This window comes from Carassius carassius, chromosome 8, assembly GCF_963082965.1.
Source record: "Carassius carassius chromosome 8, fCarCar2.1, whole genome shotgun sequence".
NCBI lineage: Eukaryota > Metazoa > Chordata > Actinopteri > Cypriniformes > Cyprinidae > Carassius > Carassius carassius.
In genome coordinates, this window is record NC_081762.1 from 23,739,225 (window position 1) to 23,765,063 (window position 25,839).

The following is a 25,839-nucleotide window of genomic DNA, read 5'->3' on the forward strand; positions in this document are numbered from 1 at the left end:
TCAATACTTTATTAAGGTGAGAATGCAGAAAATCTAGAGAGAAAACCATGAGACGCAGCGAAGAAAAAAGCTGAGGTGAGAGAAAAATGCTTAGAATTCAGGAAGAACCATAAGTCATAGCAAAAACATTAAACCGCTAGAGTGGAGACAATACAAGATAATAAATGAGAAAATAAAAAGGACAGGGAGAAGGAGGTCAGGCTAGAACACATCTTCTCTGGTACACAGAGTCACTGTAGCCTAATCAAAGCCTCTTAAAATAGCTGCACAGTTACTCTGCAGAGCACCTGGCAACCTTTTCCCCACAAAATCAAAGCTTCGGCATGCTGGCCTGTGCCACTCGCTAACCAAGAAACACCTCTATGGTCAGTGCTATAGCTGGGCATAGCTGATCAATGACGCTGATACAGGAACAGGATTAAAGTCTGTCCCTTAAGCCAGGAAGGTCACCGCAAATAATCTGGCATCGATTATTTTTTATATCCCAGCTGAGCTGGCGGGAACAGTAGTGCTAATGTCAGCTGATTAAGGTGCGCAGACACGTCCCATTCTGTCTCGTGCCACTCGATACTCGATCATCTTGAATCAACAACAGCCACATCTCATACGAACCTCTACACATGACCTGAGGTGCAAGATAGTGAAACAACACATGAGACTGAGAAACAAAGTGGATTAAATGTGTAAATGACTGGATGTTCTGCTAATGCTAATGTAAAAGCAGAAGGGTTTGGCTGTTTAATCAAGTTTATGTCAGAGAATACTGTTATTTACCGATTTCAAAAGGGGTGAGGATTTGCCAGACTATGCTAATGCCATAACTGCATATGTGTAATACAAAAAAAAGTGAACAAGTCTAATACGGTTTATGATAAAAAAGACCTGTGAAGCATTACCAACAGTTAGCTTCTGTTTCTCTTATTGCAGACTTTGCTAAAAATGAACATAACAGATAGTAAAGCACTGATTTCACAGAATGCTCCAGTGTGTTTTATATCATTAAAGGACACACACACACAATTAAAAACACATTAGTATAGAACTATGAAAAGTCAAACACTAATTTTCTTTTGCTCAATTTGTCATCAGTGTCTCACAAGACAGGCATCAGAGAAAATCTTCAGAATACAAACAGGATCACACAAACCTGCTGAAACTCAATCCACCCCTTCTAAACTGCCAATAATCTCACAGAAACAAAACCAGTTCAAAAGAAATACAGCTACAACGCCATTAAGATAAAAGAAAGCCTGTAATTATGTTCTCTGCTTCTGTTTGGAAACTCTGCTTTGATTTCACACAAAGATATGGGCAGGGTGTGTTCTCAATGACACACACACATTAAAAGGCAGTCTGGTATGAGGTTGCCAGGATGTGTACATACAGACATGCAAAGAGAGTGTGTATGTGAGACCTTCCAGGCAAGCCGAAACAGGCAGCAGTGTTCCTGATGCGCAGCCAGACGAAATGAGGCTACATCAGAATATCGGCAGTATTGTGAATTATAGAACCATCTGATACCTCAGATTATATGTGCTGGCACAGACCACTTCCGCTCTTACTGGCCTACATTACATAAACACACTCTCTCAGTGTCTCTCACACAAACATACCTTAAGACACCCATTAAATTCACCAAATTCTGCCAAACAGCCATAAAATATTAAACATTTCATCTGTGCGTTGGGCTAAAAACCCTCCTCAACTCCATTTCACTCATGAATAGTTGAAGAATAGGCCATGCCATTGTTCTCAGACCAGCCCCAGCCCTAATCTAAACCAATGATAGACACAGACTCTAAACCAGTCCTTAGAAAAAATATCTAGCTCTATCAGTAAAACGCAGATGCTCTAGAAGCCTCAATCCAGTGAGTGTCTAATGGAGGGAGAGAAGTCCTCAGAGGAGTGAGCAATGGCCCAATCCATTAGATCCACTCACCCTTAACAAACACACTCACACGGGCCTTATAAAGACAGAATTTCTGTGCATACACACTTAGAAGAATTACTTGTGTGGTAAAGGGTGACAACTGTGGCTATTAATGTGTTTGTATAACCGGTTAATGTCACTTAGTTCATGTTGTCCCAGTTTACAATGATGTCCATCCTCACAGATCTCATCAGTTTAAACTCCACAAGGTCACTTTATGGTAATTCAAGGGTTATCCTCTATCTCAAATGCACAGACACCTGAATGGACATCATCCTGCGAGGTTATTCTAATGATATTAAGAGTAGCCGATTCAAAGAGGGGTGCAGGTTACAAGTGCAAGTTGTTCTTTTTGCCTTCTGTCAAAATCCCCATCATCTGCAGACATTCAGAAGAAGAAATAGTGAGGTTTGAGGGAACGGTTAACCACACACAGAAATAATGTGCAGAACTCTTAAAACATTTCAGTTCTCACCACTCTCTCACGTTACAAAGACTTTTGTGGTCTTCGGCTGGACCTGACAGTAAGGGCCATGGAAGAAATAAAAAGACATGACAGTAGAACGAAGGAGAACAAGGAAGATAATGGATAACCACAAGATAAAAGAAGAAGGAGAAAGAGCATGAAAGTATAAAGTAGAACAATGGATACTATAGAAGAATAGATGAGAACTTAGAATATTGGCGATCGGAGAATAAAGGAGAACAAGGATGAATAAGGAAAGGATTGGAGAGAGAAGGAAAGAGAGGGTAAGAATCAGTTCCTGTAACTAAAATAGTAGAGCATGTCACTGGCAATGCCAAGGTCATATATTCCATTCCCAAGGAAGGCAAGAACTGATAAGACATATACATTTAGATAAAAGCATTTGCGAAATGCATGAATGTAGAATTTGGGAGAACTGTGGACAATGCCAACCAGAACTTGTCCATACCCTTATACAGTACTTGCTCTCCACTATCAAGTGCCAGTCTAAACGTTTCTAAGCTTGCCCATTTCCAGAAAACATCCAAAGCGGCTTTTCTCATGGAGGAAGCATCTTGGACAAGTACCTTTCCTTCAGTTTGGCTGAAGATGCACAGGATGCACATTTTAAAATACATCTGAGCTCAAATAATCCTCTGTTCACTTTTCACTGAACCCAAGCCCACCGGTTAACCCACAGCTATGCCTTACTGCACCGCTACTGTGTGAAGCTGGCATGTTGAAAGCACTGTGTGGGCTTAAATATACATTCACTCATCACAGGGGGCTTTTTCCTGTGGGGTGGGTAAATAAATGACTGTGATTAAGTGGAACGCTGTCTCCGGGTGGCCTTGGGTGGATTGAATCTGTTCACTCAGTCATTAAAGATCCACATGACCAGTATGGTGCTGGCATGGCACAGTTCCTCATTCAAGATTTACCAGGCTTTTGTCCGATTAGTCCCACTGTCTGACTGGGCACCTCAGTCCTTTTCCAAACTCTATAATTATGTCCACCAAAATGTCTTCGTCTCAGTCACCCTTACTCAAGTTCCACCACTACCTCGGACCAAGCCACCCAGGGATGGTGTACGGGAGGTCTACTCGGTTGCTTCGTGCAGACTTCCCCTTATAAACAAGTGGAGACACTAGCAGTAATGAAGTCATAGCCTCAAACCCTGAACCACATCACACAAAGTCATTTCTAATCTACTAATGAGTCAATACTGTAGTGGACGTGAAAAAAAAACACTTTTTGTGATGAGTCAAGGGACAGTAGCGAAAGTTTAGTGTCTGAATGCACAGGAAAACATCCTCCAGTTGATTTCATAGAAATAAATAAGAAGGTCCAACATCTGTAAAAGAATATTCACCATTTTGCTAACAAGTACAGACATAAGACACTAACTGAGCAGGTACTTTGTTTGAGAAACATCTATAATTTCGAAAAAGCAAAGTCATGACTCACAACTGGTAATTATCACCCATATTGCACATGCAACTAAGGAACTGCCAGTCAGGAAATATTTTTGCCCTATCTCAAACGGAGCATTGTGTGGACACTTTATGATTAAGAAGGATGCTTATTAGAATGCTCACAAAAGCATTTGTAGTTGGAACTGGACTCCAAATACTGGCCTTATCTCCAAGCAGCCAAAAACGTGTCAGTAAAGGTGCCGATCGGAATCTGTTAACAGGGAATGCTGATTACGAATCAGTTTACAGAATTTTATCCTTCTAGGTTTAAATACTTCATTCCTACAGAAAGGTGTAATCTCGTGGTCAAAGCACCAGTGATAAACTGAAGCCTCAGGTAAAAAAGACATTTCATTTAGGCTATTCTAGAGCTGTGAAAAAAATTGAATGCTGTGATTAGTAGTATATCTCCAGCATGTGTGTTCAGATCAGGATTGCCAGGTTTTCAAAACAAAACCTGCCCAATTACTTCTCAAAACTATCCCAATGCGTTTCGTTCCGGGTGATAAAATAAAATTATTTTGGCCGGGTTCCCTTTGTAAAATTTGCGTTTTAGGGGCTAAACATCACGTTATTTGTATTGGGGTTGCTTCGACCTGCGGACATGAAAAACAATCGCAGACTTGACAACACTGGTTGGTCTTTACTACACAGAGCCGTAGTTCACAGAAAATCCACACAAAATCAATGTAAAAATCGGAGGCGATTCTTTGTCGATTTTGAAAGCGATTTTGTTTAGCTTGTCGGTGGACTATGGCTCTGTGTAGTAAATGCCGCTCCACCTGTACCAGTGATGCCAAGCCCACGGTTGTTTTTCATGTCCGCGGGTTGAAGCGACCCCAATACCAATAACGTGATGTTTAGCCCCTAAAATGTGAATTTTACCAAGGCAACCATGCAAAAAAAAAACGTGTATTTTAACCCCGGGACGCAATTTTTATCGGCGAACCTCCTGGAAACGTGATTGGGCTAGTTTTGAGAAACAAGTGGGCAGGATTTGTTTTGAAAACCTGGCAACCCTGATCTGAACGCACGTGCTGGAGATGTACTTCTAATCACAGGAGCGAGCCCACGGTTGTTTTTCATGTCCGCGGGTTGAAGCGACCCCAATACCAATAACGTGATGTTTAGCCCCTAAAATGTGAATTTTACCAAGGCAACCATGCAAAAAAAAAACGTGTATTTTAACCCCGGGACGCAATTTTTATCGGCGAACCTACTGGAAACGTGATTGGGCTAGTTTTGAGAAGCAAGTGGGCAGGATTTGTTTTGAAAACCTGGCAACCCTGATCTGAACGCACGTGCTGGAGATGTACTTCTAATCACAGGAGCGCCTTTACTGACGGGATGCGCATGTAAATCGCATTCAATTTTTTGCACAGCCCTAGGCTATTCATCCACCACACGTGCCTTTTCTGCACACAAACCTTTCAGACTTGAACATTAAACTCAAGTCTCACGATCAAGACAGGCTATTAAGTCGTCTGTAATTATGTTAAGTAATTTTTTCTCTCTCTCCTTACTGTATGTGCCAATAAGGGGGCTCAAGGAAGCTATTTTAAAATCATTCAAGAGGTCAAAGATAGAATCTCAAGAAATTCTTGAGGTTACCCTGACACACTCTAAACTCATTCCAGACATTCCTAAAGCCAGACGTAGCCTTTGAACACTGACTAGCATCAAATACCATTAAAAGGAACACTGAACAATTTGTGACCAGCTCAGTAAACTGACAATAACACTGGAGGTGCGATACTCCATCACTGTAGTGTCTTGAATAATTGGATTATTTTCTCACAAGCTATTCTCTCACACTATCCCTCCCCCACACATGTACATTAAAACACATCTCACACCACCAGACAGTCTTCTGTGTTGAGGTAAACTGAGCACGAGAGCTCTATTACCCTACTAAATAAAGTAACAGGAGCCGGCTTTCCTCCACTGCTTCTGAGGGTCAGCTGTACCTGCCTATAAGCCATCATGACATCAAAATTTATCCCGTTTACTTTAATGCACATTTCTTTATTTCTGCAAATAATCAATTGCACCTCCACTGAAATAACTTTTGTTTTCAGCTGATGTCACCAAGTCTGTTCACTTTTAACTGTTATTAGACATGGCAAGAGTTTATAGAGAAGTTGTATGTTATCATGGATGCTTCTTTTGTTCTGAAGCTTTTGATTTGGCTTCAACAGGCTTTCACAGGAAGCACGGTAAAGGGCTGAACCATAGTTTCTTCTCTTCAAACACCAATTTTCACAATGGGATGGGATACCATACAGTCTGTGTTACAGAGCAGTAACCAAGTGTACAGACCTGGACCAAACGTCTGTTATTTTGAGAACATTCATTGATCTCTGCCTCTGTCTTACAGGAACTAGAGGACACAGTCTGGGATTTCAGATGTCCAGATATGCTGGTCACATGGTTGGCTTGCACACACAGCTCTCAGAGAAGTATTTATAGTACTCCCTAGCTGTTCCCCTGATGTTCCGAAGCCTCAAAGTCCCAACCCTCGAACAGTTTTTTTTTTCTCACTACATATCAACAAAAGCTTTCTGTAAAGATTTTAACAAGTCACAACTCGTGGCTCAATTTTAAGGGCTCAAGCATAAGAAGATGCAAGGGTCTTAGACTAGTGCATGAGGAGAAAAGTCCTGTAATGCACCAGACCACCGGAATGGCGAAACAGCCCAGCATTCTCACCAAAGACACTGCACTATTCAGCAGGCCAAGCCGGGGGAGGAACGGATAACACGTATCAGCCAGCCTTCCCATCCAAATCTCTCCCTCCTTCAGCGGGAGGAACTACTGAGTTCTCTGCTGGGAACCGAGCCTACAGTGTTCCCATTGTAAGAGCCAGTCACCCACACATGATTGAGGGAGAAACTTGACACAAATGCTCCCATTCTGCAAGGACGTTAAAAGAAAAGAATGATGGGGATGTGGGGGGTAGACGGATGCGGCGTCACCACTGGCTGAACCTCTGAAGCCTGAGTGGGAGGGAGCTGGCCAAGGTACGAGGGGGATTGTGGGAAAAGAGAGTGGCGTTTAAGGCAGCAAGGGGACGATAACCAACATCCTTTACAACAGCTGGATTTGGACAGAACATGATAGCATTACTTCTGATCATCCCAGGGTCGGAGGCTTCTAGCAGAATAACAAAAAACTACAGATGTGAATGCAAAACACTATATCATAAAGATTTTTTTCCCCAAAAGGCATCATATTCTAAATGTAATGACTCAAACAAGAAGGTTAAAAAAGCCTTAGCACAAAACCAAAAGTTTACCCAACCTTGGTCGGAAACTGCATTACGCACACTGAGATCCATTTAGATATTTCCTCCAACGTGGGCCTCCTAGAAAATCAATGAAACGCCAGGAAGCGGTGGTGATTTTATTCCGCGATTCAGCTGGGTGCAAGAGCCTTTCATCATGTTTACTCCTACTCACTTCCACCTAAACACGTGTAAGTGTACTTTTTAATCCGCTAATACACAGTGGCAATGACAGCTTCCGTGAGAGGTTTTGAAACTTCACATACCACCCACAATCATCCATGGTGAAAAGTAACAGTAACCAAATTTTTTTTTACAAAATCGGAGTAAAATGCTTTAAAAACACCCAGTAAGCCTTACAGTTGGCATTGTGCTAATTTCTAACATTTTATGCTAACACATTCAATTGCTGCCATTTAATTTTATACATGAACAGAAACTCATTAGATGGTTCAACGAAACTGTGATTCACTAAAGACACACATACTACAATGAAGACACCTGAATCCTGGTGTATGTGGTGTGAAAATGAGTTTTGTTTTGGTCATCAAAAACAAAATGGAAACTCATATTTCTGAGCTTCAGCTTACTCAACACAAAACTGATTTCTGCACAACTTTTCACCTGTGACCTGCATATATTTACAATCCGTACGAGTCAAAATGAAACTGATCTCAGAACAGACAACACTCACTTCCTGGTAAATGCCACTGGCAGGGAAGCACAGAGGGAAACCCCATTTCCTTGGTGTAGCTAACAGAACGCTAACTTTAAATATGAGTACCCTTCACTCCACATACACTCACCACCTAAGGTGAGGTACAGTACAAATTTACAATGAACCACAGACTAATTTTTGCCGAGTCAACCTTAACAGAGCTGATTAAAAACAACCTTTTTACAGAATATCCTCTTTTCTGGAGTACTGTAGGGGGTGTAAATGGGCTGGCATGCATTTCAGTGAAGGTTAGGTGATCTGATTAACATTTGAAACAAGCTCAGAATCGTGAATCAGTGATAACAATGAAGTAAGGCACAATGACATTTCAATATAACAAAGAGGGGGGAGGGTTCTGCAGAAAGCATTTGGTTGTTTCTCCCAAATTACAGACAAATCGCAGCTACTAACGCCATGCTGAATTTAAATATCCAGGTTAAGCAGAGATTTTATTCAGGTGCAGGTGACTCAGACACTTTCGCTGAGAGGAGACGGTTACTGTAACAGAGAAGCCATTTGTAAACAGAGGGAGGGGGAAAACACAGATCATCAATGCTCAGAATTTATCATCACCCACTCTCTCCTTTTAAAAGTATAATGTGGGGTCATGACAGCGAAAAAAGAGAAAAATCAGAATAAGATGAGGTATGAACACTTGCAACTACTAAGAAATGACTTCAGAATTGTGGTGAAGCTACATTTGCATATTTTCTGCTAAAAACATGAGTGACCCTTGCTTTTATTTCACATGCTGCCAAGTGGTTATTAAGATATTATAGGTGGTGATAATAGGAGTTTACTTCAATCAGGTCAAAAGATCTTACCTTCAAGTCTCTAGATATGACACTGGTCCCTCCTTCAATAGGTAAATATGTGTCTGTCATTTTTCTATGAAAGCGAATTGTAACATCAAGCTTTCTGTATGTGTAAAAGTGTCACTCACTTACTCTCTACACACACGGAGCCTTTGATTTGGGAGCATTTATTTATCACAGTTTTTATTGGAGTCAAATGAAGTGAATGAACAGTGTTTATGGCTGTTTAAAGAAATTTTCAACAATGGCAGATGGTTTGGCTTGGGGGAAAAGTGCTGAGAGTCAAAAGAAAAAAAAAAGACAAAGCAAGAAAGCTAAATTGATTTTTAAGTCGCTAACAGTGAGGGCAACAAACATGCAAATTTGCTAAATGAGAATTGGCAGGAATTTCAAAGTTTGCTGTGGCATTCAGCTCAACGAAAATAAGATGCTGAATATGGCACAGCATCAAAGATTCTTGACTGACTTGTCAAATACAGAACAGTACATGCTAAGAGGGAGATTTATTTTAATTGTAAAAATTAAGGCCTCTGGGCCAAAACACTGTCTTCTTGGATTGAACACCTGTGCATTAAACAATTATTGTATAAATAAACATACTGACATTCCACACAGAATATACAGAATACTGCCAGTTATTTTTAAAGTGCTCACATCTGGCTAATAAACTTTTCAAACAGCCGTATTGTGGTCACTTGTACATTCATCATCTCTAAAATGTGAGTATTGTTCATAATTCATCTAATGATGTAATAAAACTGACCTAAAAAAAACAAAAAACAAACACACAGCTGACATTGTTTCTAGATCATTAGCCATATTAGAAATGGAAAGTCAAGTCAAGTGCATTTAAAGGGTGGGATAAAATATTTTCAATAGGACACTCTGGTTCTTTGCATACTTTGCATTGTATACATAAAAATGGTAGCATTTTTAAGACTGCCCATGTGTGCAAATGCCACAGCTTCTTCTTCAGCTGGCTAAAGGCAGGACAATGCCCCCCCCCCCCCCCCCAAGAGTCCCATTAGACCCAGGGACGTGCAGTGTACCCATCAAAAGTACTTTGTTCTCCTACCATAGTGCCAGCCAATCAGAGGCCCTAGAGAGACAGCAAGCGACCACAGACTTGGCCAGGCATCTTCATAGTTCTGCCTACCACTCTCCCCCTCCCACACCCTAACAACAGCAGCATGCTGCTCGCTTTCACAGCCATTCATTTGCTCACTTGCACGCTCTCTCTCTCTCACTGCTGCGCGAGTAGTTAACTCTTTCCCTGCGCAGGAGACACAGCGACTCTTCTTCTTAACCTCTCTGAGCTTTATGTTTACACACAGGAGGTAACCAGCCGTGTGGCGACAAAAATTTACACACGGGAGACAGAAGGACTCAGAATAAATGGCTTCAGATGCACACACTCAAATAACACACACGCTCGCAGCCTCCTGGCCGTCTGGCTAATGTAGCAGCAGCCGTGGGAGGTCAGGCTGGTTTATGCATGAAGAAAAACACGTTTCTCGTGCTTGGTTAACAAATTAACAAGCCCTGAATCTCTTCTCATGACCCTTAAGACTAGTGTTGTCACGGTAACAAAATTTCAGTATTCGGTACCGATACCAGTGAAAATCCACGGTTCTCGGTACCAATTTCAGGACCAAAGCAAAACACAAAAATACGCTAATTAAAAAAAAAAAACTTTTTAGCAATAAAAATAAAACCAATGCCATCCTTTATACTTATTTACAATTGTGTTTAAAGTTTTTCTACAAGTTATATAATTATGAAAAACAGTAAACAAGTTTCACACAAATTTAATTTGTCTTTTAATTTATGAAATTTAAACATTTTATTTTTGGTAAATAAAGGGGATTTGCTAATAAAATTAAAACATGGAAGAAATATTGTGATTTATTTCTTTAAAAAATAAAGTTTTATAAATTTTTTCAACAGTAGTAGCAGTATCACATACATTTTACTAAATAATAGTAATATTTCTAGCACAATGCCTTTATGTAAAAATTAACTTTTAGGCCTAATGAATGCATATTTGTCATTTTAACTGAACTTAAGACTGGTGGTGATGCTTAAGATATTTTTGGTCATTGAGGGTTTCTGTAAAAAAAATAGTAATAGATCATATTAATTATTATTAAAAGATAATACTACTACTAATTCTACTATCATACTAATGTATATACAATGCACTATGAATTGATGAGCTGCTGGGTTCATGAATATTAATCACGTTGTCTGCGTTCGGTCAAACTGATTTGCTGAAATCAAAACAGGGACGGTACTAAATCAGCGCCAGCCAATGAAATTGCCATTTGCGCATTAGCTCCGCCCACTACCAGAGAAACCGGTATGTCTTCTGCTTGTTCAAAAATGAATATGAATAATTCTAAATTAACTCCATTACAGGAAAAGACAATAAAGAATAGTTTACATATAGCGTGTCGATTCAGCGTGGTAAGACTTTCGCTCTCTCTCTCTTTTGCATGTGTGAGAAACTGAAAAGATCGCTTGATGGAGAGAGAACTCTGAAGCTCAGATGCTGAAATTAATGCAAGCGTCATGAGCTTCAGTCTATGTAGTAAACAAACCCGCACGTCTCTGCCATTCATTAATTCACACAGAGACGCGCAGAACACGGATTCATATTTCAAACAACTTTTGCGGCTTAACATTTACAGATACTGGTCCATATGGAGATTTGATTTGATTAATGTATGCTAACTTTGACAAATTCCATGACTGTGCATATTAACATGTAAGTTTCATTTTCATGACTGGATTTTGAGATTCCGGCATCGTTTTCTGCTTTGCGAAAATCATAGCACTGAACCGGGTTTGAACGGGACCTCGGTACTACCGGTACTTAAAGAAACCTGGTACCGTCACATTTACATTTTTTTAGTACCGACTTGGTACCGAAGTACCAGGTCTTTTGACAACACTACTTAAGACACTTGAATGATAAAAAGGAGTTTGAAAGTTCTATATGTTATAGAAATGACTGGTCATCCAACAACCAAGTAGTTGATTAGTGAAGTCAACTAGTCAACCTAGTTTCTTTTTCAGAAATTTGAATTTACTAATTGAATCTCCTTTAAAGAAATGTAAGTTTGAAAATAATTGTTTAAGTACCTCAAGACCCCTGCTGCCTGTTCCCTTCTGTGGCATATCTAGACAGTTTTAAATCTTATATTAACGGCATCCTATCGGAGTCAAATGAAACCCGGACCTGCCTAATTGTACTGGTTGTAGTCGACTAGTCAATCAGACAACCCACTGACCAGTCAGTTTTGAGAATATGTCTTTTTTCATATCCCTAGTAAATGAACAGAGATCTGAAAATGGAAAAATATTACTTCCACGGTGTTGGACACAAGCTGATCATTCTCCAGAAATGTAGGTTTGGGTGGAGTGATGGGTCTGTCATCATGACTGTTATCGCTTCAGGCTCTGTATTCTCCTTCCACTATTTCTTTTTCTCTTGGTGATCTGCAACAAAGAACCCCCCCGCGCCCCCTATGAGCAGGGGAGAGGTGTTAACAGCAGCCTGACAGGAAGAGAGCCTTCAGAGGCCATCTTAAATTCAGCTCTGACTACAGGCAACAACTATCTGCATTCGTGTACACAAATCATTCCTTTATAATGTGGATCCTTGTACTTGAATTCAACCCGGCATGTCCGTAACACGCACTCTTCCCCACACATTTTGTTTTTCTTTTGCTCAGGAAATGGTTTATGGCATAGCTGTGCATCAGTGCTTCTGATTTTTTCGGAGGCACCTTGAATGGGTCTCTCAGAGCATGACCTTACAGTCATGTTAGGAGTAAGAAAAAAAGAAAAAAAAAAAAAAAAAAAAAAAAAACTCACTTAGGCCAAGAAACCCATTTTGGTTTTCCTGTTCGGGGAAATTAAAGAAAAGCTGGTGTGGCATTTTGTGGCCTTAATAGTTAGACATGCTAATGTTTCCTTTAAGAAAAACTACAATTATGCCATCAGCAGTGGTTGAAGCATGTGCACCAATGCATTTGGCCACAGTGCTCAATGGAAGTTCAAATCCAGTTTGCATCATCTCCTGATCCTGTTCTCCTCTTGCCATTTTCTTTCCTATTCTCACTGTTCCTATAAAAAAGGTGTCAGAAGCCCAAAAAATATTCTCAAGCATAAATAAAATACACCACAAGGACACAAGTAATAAAAAGCAATAAAGTTCAAAACAACCATCAAAATCCAGGTACTTTCTAACCCATTAATAAAATCTGTCCTGGGAATTGATTTCTTGTCCTTACCAATGACGCCTGCAAACTGATAGCGTTCAATGTCCATGATGTTAACCACGGTAGTTTCCATCATAACAGCTACAGCTGATACTAACTGGACGTCAGCCGTTAGAACGCCAGCATGATTGAAGCTCTCATGTTACAGGATGTCTCTAGACAGTCATGCACGGTTGACCTGACAGTTAAGCTGCCCCACCTGCCAATGCAGATACCACCACGTAAACCCACCAGATTGCTTCTTATTTTAGCATTACAACTTCCTTTGTTGGAGAAGTCATGGGAAAACAACAAGAATTAGTGCAACCTGTCCAATCGTTCCCTGACAGACGAAAAACAAGCAGGTTTTGAAAGTGTGCCAGTCATCTCCCAGAAGAACCTGTCAAGTAAAAACCTCAAAACCTCCACACTCTATTTTCTTCTGCTATAGGCCTCAATTTAGCCATCAGTAAAAATACACTGAAGGACGACTTTATGACTTTTCTTCAAAATAGAGCTTCAGTGTGTCATCCTTACTGTATTGATCTGGTCTCCTGACAAAGGAACAGCACATGGACACAGTATATGAGCAGGAATCCACTCAACTAGTCAAACTTCAAATCTGTGGGAAATGTTCAAAAGAATAATCACCAGGTATAGTTAAAAATACATAAATCACTATTATCATTGCTCATACTTGGTGAGTTATGCACTAAAACTTTAGTGCATAACTCATTTTGAACCATTAGTACCTCAGAAATGAATGTTACCTCAAGTTGTGCTACTTGAGACCAGATGATATTTGGATTGATGAAATAACTCAAGGAATCACATGACTAAAGGAATTGCATTACCTATAATGAAACTGCTCTGACTCACCTTGATGTCATCGCAAACCTATATGATTTTCTTCTGTGAAAGAAAAATATATTTTCAAACTGCATTGGACCCCATTGGCATGCAGGTTTGAGATGACAAGAAGGTGACCAAATAATGCTTTACTCCTGCATGGTAAACACCCACAAAAAGGTCAACTAGATTCAAAGGTAGCTGCCCACCACTTTTCCAGTAACTGTGATAACGTGAACGCTCAGCACAAATATGATTAGCGCTTTTCAGGCACTTCGTCAAGCATGAAAGATTCAGCCATTGTGACCATTGTGTCACCACAGTGCCTGGTTGATTTACGGTCTTTTCCCTGTGAGAGGGGTTGACGGTTTACACACTGCACACGTTACACAACATCAAGGGAGAAGCTCGTGAAAAAAGACACTGCAGACGTGAGCCAACTGCAGCGTTCATACTGAAAACAGGCGGAGAAAGATGACCAGTTGTGCAGATACAACATTATTACATTACATCATATTACAGTGCATTAGTTGGAGGAAGAAGACAATCTGGCAGGATAATACACAGCCAGAAAGAGTTAGTCTGAAAACTGATCCCAGGTTTGGAAGGGCTGCTCCTCTACAGGATTTCAGTGCCACTGCTCCGTGGCTGACAAACCACTAGCGATTAACTGGCCTGCTATTAGTTGACCACCTTTATTTTAAGGATTGTAAAAAGCATCTGTACAATAAAAAATAAACCACAGACAGGTAGGTTTTTTTTTTGGATGTTTCTTAAAATAAAAACATGCAAAAAATAAATAAAATAATAATAGCATTTTATAAAAAAGGGGGGGGGGGGCTCAAGTCATTGCTTTGCTAATATCGCAAGTCCACCGGTTATCTTGCAAATTTAAGCCAAACAAAAAAACAAACAAACAAAGAGAAAAGCTTTTATTTTGCTGGTCTTAACTGGTTTAATCAGGTTTATCTGATTTACAGGACATAGGATCTGACAAAACAGATAAAACCAGCATAAGCCAACATAGGCAAGATACTTTTAATAAAAAAGTAAAAAAATTAAAAAGATAATAAAACTAAGTTTTATTTTGCTTATTAGTAGTAGTGGTAGTATTAAATGCATTTCCCCCGCCATTTTATTGTCATTACTATAGGAAAGCAATAAGCCATTCAAGGCCATTCATTACAATGATTTTACCACAGTAAAGCACCATGTTTGCCTAACAATACCCTAGTAAAATCACTGTTAATGCACAGCCCCTCGTGGTTAACTGCTTTAATAAGCATTATAAAACACGTACAATCAGGATTGTGAGTCAGTGCAGCAGAGCTGGATTTTTTAGTGCAGAGTCTGTCAAAGACTAATAAGGTCAGATATGGGAGTTCAACGGGTGTTCACCTTCTCAATCTTTTTTCGCAAGATGGAGGGGAAGTGACAGATTGGCGGCAGCTTGAGGTTCGAGGGGTTAACGGGAGCTCAGAAGGCAGGCAGAGAGTAAGGCGAACTGACAGTGAGATAAGATTACCAGTTACTCCAGTGCTGAATGATGCAACCACAGCAGAAAGTGACAGTTGACAAGAGCAGAGCGGCCTGGTGACCACAGACCGGCACTGCGCAAGACCTGCTTTCTCTACACCACACCGAAATAGAAATAGAGTAGCATGCAAAAAAAAAAAAAAAAATACGAGCTCTCTTTGACTGCATTCATCCATCTCAATTTTGAGTTTAGCATTTTCCAAACTTCAGTCTCACAGAAAACAATACAATATATGTTGGTGTTCCAGAAACATTTTGTTCCAAAGAAAGTTCCAAAGAACATTTAAAAAAAATTTTTTTTTAATATTTTGCTACATGATAAATGTCACTGCTACTCTGATAAATTGTATTGTGTCCTTGCTGAATAAAATTATTAACATTAACACTTTTACATACACCAACCCCAAACTTTTCACACTACAGCAAACATGTGAAGTCAAATGGCCAGATGTCATTTAAAACCACACAAAACAATAAAAACGACATAAATACAAAGAGGAGTAAAAAAATGAGAAATAGCTATAATAAATCATTTGAAATTGTGACTGGTTACTGTGAGCCTGTTTTGAACATGTATGTGCCATTAAGGCGAGTTAAATTAATGGAAAAGTGTGAAACTATATTCTACACATTAGCCATTAATTATCACACCGCAGAGCAAAAAATCCATACAGGTCTGAGAGGAAAATAGATCATAATGTGCAAGCCTCCCATTAGCGCACACACACACACACACACGTTACAGCCAAACAAAGCATCCGCTGTTGTCCTCCTACCAAACCAGCTTTTTTAGGCCCGATTAGGCTGTGGGTGTCTCAGACAGGCAGCCAGGTGTTCGAAGCTTGCTCAGGGCGTTTTTCGGATCAAAAAAATCTAAACCCATTCTCACAAGCAGGTCACTGCCCAAATCGCAGCAATTAAGAAATGATTTTCACCTCATGGATTGCTGTTACTTTCTCACAGATGATTCCCTTACCAGCCTGTCAGCAGGGAGGCACTGAAAAGGGCAGCTAACGCAAGAAAATGGAAAAAAAGAATAAAGTAAAAAAAAAAAACAGTGAGCTGGAAAGTAGGCTAGTAGAGCATTCAGGGTATGTGAAGAATTATTACGCGTGATATGAAAGAAAGCTTCCTGACAGGTGGGAGGGGAAAAAAAGCACTAAATAAATTCAAAGTTCTCTTGCATTCTGTGAATATATGATTCATGGCATGGAGGGGGAGATTTCACGTTACTTGGTTTTCAGTAAAATGCAAAAACAAAACTATGAAAACTGAGCATTTACATCCTTCATTTCAATTCTAACAAATAGCTACTGACTTGAAATTTTCAAAGGCAAAAACATGGTGATTTCCCACATCTGTGCATGAATGAGGAGGCATAAAAACAGTCGATCTTTTTCTCCTCGCCTGTCACTGAGACTTTCCACAGGAAGAAGCCAGCGGAGAATCTCTGGCCCTCAACAGACACTAAATACGAGACTATGACTAATTTGACGCTTCAGTGAAATATTTGCAAGAAATTGCGACAAGCATTAATTCCAGCTAAATTACAGTAGTTGAAATAAACGGCCGACTAAATCTGTAAATTCTACCTTGTGTGTGTACATTAAAACACGTTTACTGGAAACACGATGCTGTCACTCAATATTACTGAATTTACAGTGTCAGGAGTGGCATACTTTTATAAACGTTTGCTCATAAATCTGTCAGCACATCTGCGAGCAAACTTCACCTTGGCTCCTGCCAGTCCGCCTGAGTTTTTTTAATGGGGTTAACTTTCCTACAATTACTGTTTTGGGTTGAGGTTCATCTAATACAACCAATTTCACTTTTTGGCATGATATGCGCAGTCATTTTTTTATAACCTTAAAGACATTTAAACAAACAAAACAGTAATACTTTAGTATAGCGACCAATTCTCACTATTAACCAGTTGCTTATTAGCATGCATATTACTATCATATTGGCTATTTATAAGTGCTTATAAAGCAGATATTCTGCATGACCATATTCTGCATCCATAATCCTACACAATACTTAACAACTACCTTATTAACTATCAGGCAATAAAAAGGAGTTTGTGAACTTTCCTTTAAGTCTGTTTTTTTGCCCCTCTCAACTACTGTTATTCATATCCTGATTGAAGCAGCAATGGCCTTCAAACTCAAAGAGTCCGAGTTAAACTCAAAGAGCTACAGAGTTCGACATGTGCATACAAATCCAATGAGAGCAACGCTGATTCTAGTAGCGCTCTCAGAGACCAGCTGAGCAGCCGAGAGATGATAAAAATGGGATGGCAGGAAGACCGAAGGCGCTTGCAGCTCACGTCTGCCAACAGACAAGCAACTAACAGACGCTGCCATTAACCACGAGTTTGGACTAAAGCATCACTTATCAGCAGCGGAATCAATATCAGCCCAGCCTCACTGTTGAGTACCTGCATAAAAACAGATGGCAATATGCACACTAGCATTTAGCGTTAACATACACGTGTGCATTTGTGTGCAAATGGGCTTCATTAAAACAAACCTCAGTCATTCTGGTCAGTGGAGCTCCTGGGCTTTTCTGGCAATGAACATTTTGCTTTGTTCACATGGTGAAAAAAAAACACACTTGTGGACTTGTTGAGAATATCTGATTCATGAGTGAGCAGTTAAGATGCTTGTTCGGTCTCCCCCGGAGCAGCCAGAGCTCATTATGAGTTCTCAGCGTCTGCTGAGCACCACTATTTTCAGACACTCAAGTGGCAAAAAAAAAAAAACGGCAGAGAGACGCTGTGTTCTGGCAACAGAGTAGTTACTATGGAAACATAGTGGCTAGGCCCCTCTGATGGCATAGTGCATGTGTGATCAATGATCTTTTTTTTTTTTTCAAGACACTGTTTTTTAGTCACTATGGAGATGTTAAATTATACTTTCAATTGTATTTACTTCCAAAGTGATTGTTTGTTTGGTGTTAATTAATTTGAAACTTCTTTCTTGAATTAACAGTGAGTAGCTCATTTAGAGAAGCTCATTTTCAACCTGACAATAATTGTGAGGATTGGGAAAGTTGCTTGTAAATGCTATAATGTTGCATACAGCCGCTTGACAAGAGGACTGGAACCGATGGCTTTGATGAGCTTATTGTGGTGTAAAAAGTGATTTAAATTCAGATCACTTTACAGAGCTAACAGCACCATTAGTCACCACTGCTGTAACTCTATCTGGAACTGGATTTAATTATATTATCTGGATCCTGTCAGATTTGTCCTTGACTGTCAAAAGGTTTTGTGGGTTAAACAAGAGACTGTCATTTAATCCATGGACAGGTTTGCCTTTCAGCGACTAAAATGGAGTTAGACACCGGAGATCCTTGCCATGAGGGTCAGCTTATGTTTAAAGACAATGTAGGTGCTATCATACTTAGAGAAATAAAACCGGAAAAAGGTGATTATGTGTTTCTTTGAAACATTCACCACTACATTCATTCAAAAGGAACATGCAATTCCAAAAATTTGTAGTTTATAGCAAGGTGGGATATAATGTCTTTTTCCACTGCCCCATTATATGGGTGAAAAAATAAATAAACAAATCAAGGAAGCACACACGTAGCAAATTAAGATTAATGCCATTTTTCATTTGCCATAAAAAAATTAAATAAATAAATAAACCACAGAAAGAAAATTTAAGTTTACAAATGTTAAATTGTTTCCTAAATTAATACTTTGTCAGAAAGAGAGAAAATAGGTGTATCCTGTAGGGTCAATTTTGTACCATGTACCCTAAAAGGTGCATTTTAGCACCTTAGAGTTGCTATTTGTACCCTTAAGGTACTACTATGAATGTTTGTACACCCTAAAGATACATTTTTTTCACATTTTGTCTGAAAGTGTAAGGATAATAATTTTAGAATCCTAAAACAGGATTGGAAAAAATGGTGAAACTGGTAAATAGTTTGCAGTTTATTTGCAATTATAGCCCATTTGTTTACAATTAACAAGAATATAACAATATATATGCAAAAAGCTATTTTCAATAGTCACTCCCAAATTAATTTTTTGGCATAAAAAGCATATTTTTATTGTAATGTTGTGTGACTAGCATTCATCAGTACTGGCACTTAGTGTAATCAAGATGCCATTTATTGCTATTTACACTTGGGTACAAACATTAACTACACTATTTACTCTGTAAATAGTATCTATCTTCTACACAGTGTAAATAATTACCGTTCAGTATAAAACCCATCACAGCACCCATATCAAAAAGAGTACAACTTCAATCACAATCTGTTTTCTGTAATTTCCTGTGATCTGTACCATTAGCAAGCCATATATAGCTCAGTCACACTGATGTGGAGATGAGGAGGATGAATTCACAGAAGTAAAACTTTGGCTGCAGGAGAGCATTTCCAGAGTTTCCTTTGCCACTATTGAAAAACCAACCAAAAGAAACCACCAGGCTGAACATCAAGCAGCATCAAGCACGGCGGTCTGACAATCCAGACAGGCCACAAAACAAATGATTAATGCTGTATACAAAGCTGAACGCACACAGTGTAAATAGTTCAGCAGTGGTTTCCACTGTACTGGTGTCTTCACAACAATACAAGAAGATGCTCTGCCGAACAACACCTCAGATGCACAGATCTGATAGCCCTTGGTCTAAAATAGTAGCGCTGTGCAGGATAAGGCACACTCTCTGTCATGACAAGTCAAACATTACATGACTGCATGTCTTGCTAGGGTCCTCGACACTAAACAAAATGACTAACCCCAGTGTCAGGCCTATGAGAGGCCCCACTGGCCTCTCCTCAAGCAGCTGAACTTGCACAAAAGCAGCCACATGGCTCCCAGTGGCACGCATCTCGCCGGCTAATGAGAGACGCAGCACTGAATTACAAATGTTCTGGCAGGAGGGTTAGCGTACCCAAAGACACTTCCATTACATCGCTCTAAGGGGGAGTTCTTCCATCTAAAAGCGCTCTCAATCGCTTTCGCTTACACTCACACATACATACGAAAACCACAGAGGCTGATCTTTAAAAGCCTGAAATGATTACGGTATAAGCCACTTCCACATTACAGTAAATGTTTTCAATATGGCTCCTTTCACAACACACTGTCGATTCCAGTCTGCACCTGATCAGCGCATTCGGAAAATATCGGATAATATACTGCAATTACAAAGACTAATGGCACAATGATTCATACAAGCAGACAGAGAAAAAGACAAAAACACCTCTAGAGAACAGAACGGTCTGTCAGCGTCATGGAGGGGAACACAGTTGTGAAAGGGAAGTACCCTGCCAAGGGTTCTGCCTGTTGCTGCCACGTCTTGGACACATGTCAGCATTCATGACAACATCAGTGAGGTTACCCTGCCTTGAGCCAAGTGCAAGCAAGACAGAACACAAAGGAACTGAGAAAGCGTGTCTGGAAATACAACTTCAAAGGGGAACAAATCATTGTACGTCCTCAATGTACCAATTCTGGCATTACCCAGGTATTAGGATCTAATACAAACGACCAACACTAAAGAATACTGGTCCACTGAACCTGAGGAACTCACTAGTACAATTTCCTCTATGGCAAGAGATATTCATTTCAACACTTCAGGTACACCTTTGGTCAGATGGAAAAATGGTGGATACAATTGTACAGTAATCCCATTTTAACTTCTGCTCTTCAAAAATATCTAGTTCTACCCCCTAGAGGTCCAGAGCTAGACCAAACCCTAAATCTGAAATCTAGACACAGTCCAAACTAAGTGGTTTACTGCAGCATTAAAGAAACACTTTGTAACAAATGTTCTATTATGGTGAAAAAACCCACTTTAGCAGATTCCAGGAAATGTTCTGAAATTGTGCTGACCTGTGGTGAATTTCATTATTACCTTTACGGTGTGGTCACGTGTACCACTGTAAAACAGTTTTTGTCAAAATATAGTTATTTCAATAGGAATCCAATTGTCTAAGATTTCCCCATGAAGATTTTGCAGTGCTTTCAATTTGAATACAGATTCACTACGTTGACTAGCAAAAAGCTGTTTGACAGCAAATTCTGTGTGAGGTTTGCCCCCATACATCGCTACACTACTGACAAGTTTTTCACTATTGTGACTGCACTTTCAGTAACGGCAGGCGTACACAATGAGATGTTTCCATCGTAGGAGCTTGCAAGTGTTTCTTTTCCCATTGGGAGAAATTGCGTGGAAATTGTTGTTGCTCTTATGGTCGCAGCTCACATCATGTCGGAGAAATCACAAGCCTAGCACCTTACAAGCACTTCCCGAGCTCCCGATATTTCTAAGATATGTTTAAAAAATTCAGAAAGCTGGCCTGATTGTAACAAGTGTGTAGGCTCTCCTCTATTTTCGAACCATACACAATCACCTCACATAGGCTAGATCTACGTATATATGATTAACTCTACTACTAGGCAACCCCTATATCATACACATGCATGGTTGGTTGTTTTTTTTTTTTACGAATGATTGTGCTGCTTTTTGCTGTTCACCAAATCATTTGCACACTCATCTTTTTATTGTTTTTATTTTTCTATACAAAGCTATAACAATTGAAACCTCTATATTTCTGTGTTTAGTGCAAAAGCTCATGCAAATGCCACTTGGTCGCCGTACAGTAATGCCATTTAACAACTGACTTGGCAAGATTATCATTGATTCACAACAAGTACAATAGGGCTGTACTAGAATAATCGAATATTCGAATATTCGTTCGGTGGGGTGGCATTCGATTTTCAGTTTTGAGATTCGAATATTCTTTTTTTTTTTTTTCAACACGTGACTTCCGTCGCGGACTCATTCTCACTCATGCTTGAACCGCCCGTTGGCGAACGTAGTGATTTATTTCATCTCATACTGAATAGGTACAAAATGCCCAAGACCTCAGCTGTTTGGGAGCACTTTAAATTAAGTGAGGATGACAAGACAAAGGCAGTGTGTCAAATATGCGATTTGAAACTGGCCTACCACAACAGCACCACAAGTTTGAAAAATCACCTGAGTTCTGTAAGTAGCACGCGGCAAAAAAAAAACAAACAAAAAAAAAAACTGCTTTTATGCGCTTAATTTGCTATGATAAATAGGCTAATTGCAAATACGACACTATTTAAAAACATACAGCAGCACAGGCTAATAATAATTTGTTTATAGGTACATCCACAGGTATCGCAGCCATCAACATGCTCAACAAAACCCAAAACTTCACAGCAGATCCTGCAATTCCGAAAACCGTTAACAGAGAAAAGAAAGAGAGAGATAACAGATGCCATAGTGGAGTTTGTCGCTATGGATATGAGGCCCGTTAATGTAGTTGAAGGCGAAGGCTTCAGAAAATTAATGAAGATAATGGAGCCAGACTACACTGTCCCAAACCGTTCCAGTATTTCAAACACCCTGTCTCTTAAATACAGCGATCTGCGAGGCCAAATTTATGCTCTCGTTGAAAAAGCTACGGCCTTAAGTTTCACAACGGACATCTGGACTTCCGTGAGTATGGAGGCGTATATGGCTGTCACCTGTCACTTTATAACTCAGGAGTGGGAACTCTCTGCCTTCGTTTTGGAAACCAAAGCATTTGAGTCAAGCCATACAGGAGTCAACATTGCACAACAGCTTGGAGACGCGGCAGATGCATTCGCAATTCCAAATTACAAGCGAATAGCCGTTGTTCACGACAATGCCAGCAATATGAAGCTGTGCACCGAGACGCTGAATAAAGAACCGGAGAAATGGGGAACCGTTCAAGGGGTCTGCTGCTCAGGACACACGCTGCAACTATGCATAAATGAAGCTCTGAAACTGGACCGAATCCGTCGCACAGTTTCAGCTGCCAGGAATCTCGTAGGGCACTTCAAAAAAAGTGCCAAGGCTACAGCTGCTTTGAAAGAGAAACAAACGCAGCAGAACGTTGTACAACACAAACTCATTCAAGATGTTGCTACTCGTTGGAACTCTACGTATGAAATGCTTAACCGACTGGTGGAGCAGCGATGGCCAGTGACAGCTGTTTTGTCAGATCCCAGCATCACTAAGAAAGGAAATCGCACCCTTGACTTGACAGGAGACCAGTGGAAACTGGCACAAGAGACATCAGAATTACTTGGGCCCCTGCTCACACTCACAGAACTACTATCACAGGAGGCAAACTTGTCGTTGTCGGCAACAGTGCCAATGCTCTTTAACCTGAAGAAACGCCACCTGTCACCAGAAGAGGATGACAGCCCTGCCATCAGAGAAATGAAGAATACCCTTGTCAAGGAGATCGACAGCAGATGGGAACTGTTAAATTTGGAACCCACCAGCATCTATCTCCTTTCTTCAGCACTAGACGTGAGATTTAAGCACCTTAAATTCCTTGAGGATGAGAAGAAGGACCTGGTATACATTGAGGTTAGACTTATATTTTTATTACTACTATATAATAGTAAATAATTAAAATGTATTGTGATTATGCCACTAAGATTATTGTGTGCGCTACGCATAGATTAGACTAAGAAAATGCTATTTGTTTAGGTTGTCAGACTAGCTGAACATCTGCATCAGCAACAGATCGTTCGCAAGGGAGAAGAGCTGTCAGCAAGCCACGGAGAAGAGGAGACGGATGCGCCACCACCACCCGCCAAAAAAAAACAGCAGGAGATTTCAATGCTGATGCAGGCTGATGACGAAGAGGAAGAAGAACGCGGAGACAGCGCAAAGACAGAGATGGAGCAGTATTTGAGAGATGCTACTAAATTACAGTCGGGCCCACTGGCATGGTGGAAGCAAAACAGTGACCGCTACCCTAAACTGGCATTTGCAGCCAAACACCTTCTTTGCGTTCCGGCCACTTCAACTCCATCAGAGCGCATTTTCTCAAAAGCTGGCTACATCGTCAACAAGACCCGAAGTTCCCTTTTACCAGAAAATGTGGACAAACTCATCTTCCTCGCACACAACATGAAACGAGTATAGGTAGTTTCACAATAGTTTCCAACCACTGGGTTGCGATTTATATAAGTGTTTGAAAGAGCCTAAATATTTTTGTCATTGAAATGTGAGCTGTCTAGCTAGGCTAACATTACCTTGTTCTATTTAACCTATTACAGTTTATTCTATATAAGGGAGTGAATAAAATTTATTACAATTACTTTAAATTTAAATAGCCAACCCGTTACGGTGTCAGTAATTATTACATTTACGAATAATAAATGAATGTAGTTCAACGAACTGCAGGCTAATAATAATAAATTAAAAAAAACACCGCAACATGCTTTCAATAAAAGCATCGCGCATTTTAAAGATTTAAATTAACAAAAAGTCAGAATAAGACAAAATAAATCCCTTATATAGAATAAAACTAATTGTAATAGATATTACATTTTGTGTCATTTTAAAAACAATTCATTTATTCTTATTCAACTGTTTATAAGCATGCTACCGTGTTCTTTATTTATTACAGTTCGTTGAAATCACTGTGTGTTACTAATTTAATTTCTGTTTTGGGATTCATTTGTTTTAAAGAAATGTTCGTTATTAATACCTTATTAAAGTTCTTGCTCTCAACAGACTTTGTGTTTTGTATCACTTGTGCACTGTCCGTTTTCGGAGCATAAACCTGCCCGTGTAATGCGTACCGGAAACTGTTCTATTTAAAAGATTATTAAATGTTTATTAATATTTAAAGAATGTGTGCCACCTGATCATATTGCACCAAATGCAACACTGCACTCCACTGGGTCTGCCGCAACACATTTACGATGCCGAAGAGTGAAACGTGAAGTCGTGAAAGATGATACAAATGCAAACCGACACTATTATTATATATTTAGCCCCACCCACCGAAGCTTCGAATATTCGATATTGATTGCCACCTAAGCTTCGAAGCTCAAAAAATGGCATTCGAAACAGCCCTGTACTTAGTACAATGGCTCACGACCTCCCAAGTGTCCGAACTTGCACAGTGTACGCCCACCTTAACCTGAAAACTGACAGCTGCCTTGTATGAGACCTCAAGCCAAGGCCCGAAAGTATACCAACGCATCACATTTTTGACCCAAAACAATACATCAAGTCAGGAGACATGGACCAAAGCCACGTTGGTGCGGCTGTTAGAGTTCTGCTGATAGAGTCTTCCATGAACATCTAAGCCTCTCCAGTGCGTGATTTACACCATCCACCACCGCAACTCGCTAAACCACACTGAACGAGAAAGACTACATCTAATACTTTGCCCCCTTATCTCATCATAATACAAAGTACAGGACAGAGAAATGAAAGGCAGGGAGGGAGAACATTCTTTCTGAGCACGTACCACTTATCTAGAACTGCTGCATCAGTTTTTATATAAGCGGAGCAAATTTCTTGCATTACGTGGGCACATCCGCATACGTAACCGTCAGTGCATGTTTGCTGATGTGGGCGTGAGTCCTGTGCAAGCAGACACACATTGACCAAGGAGCTCGACACTTGCAAAGGCTGGATCACATATGATTGTAAAGGTCGATATGCAAAAGG

General features: G+C 40.0%; 2 protein-coding genes across 2 annotated transcripts in view; one reads left to right on the forward strand and one right to left on the reverse strand.

Moving 5' to 3' along the window:
- Positions 1-25,839, reverse strand: part of jarid2b (jumonji and AT-rich interaction domain containing 2b) — a 115,704-nt gene that overhangs the window by 85,493 nt on the left and 4,372 nt on the right. The window lies entirely within an intron of this gene.
- Positions 23,158-24,563, forward strand: LOC132144767 (zinc finger BED domain-containing protein 4-like). The gene is made up of 2 exons (XM_059555337.1): positions 23,158-23,733; positions 23,857-24,563. The coding sequence occupies exons 1-2, from the start codon at positions 23,308-23,310 to the stop codon at positions 24,295-24,297; spliced, it is 867 nt and encodes a 288-aa protein (XP_059411320.1). The 5' UTR covers positions 23,158-23,307; the 3' UTR covers positions 24,298-24,563.

Bases quoted from the DNA above. Each gene is read 5' to 3' on its own strand.
- LOC132144767 (XM_059555337.1), top strand. From the start codon at position 23,308: ATGCTTAACCGACTGGTGGAGCAGCGATGGCCAGTGACAGCTGTTTTG. The intron at 23,734-23,856 runs GTTAGACTTATA...CTATTTGTTTAG, and splicing joins AGGACCTGGTATACATTGAG to GTTGTCAGACTAGCTGAACA.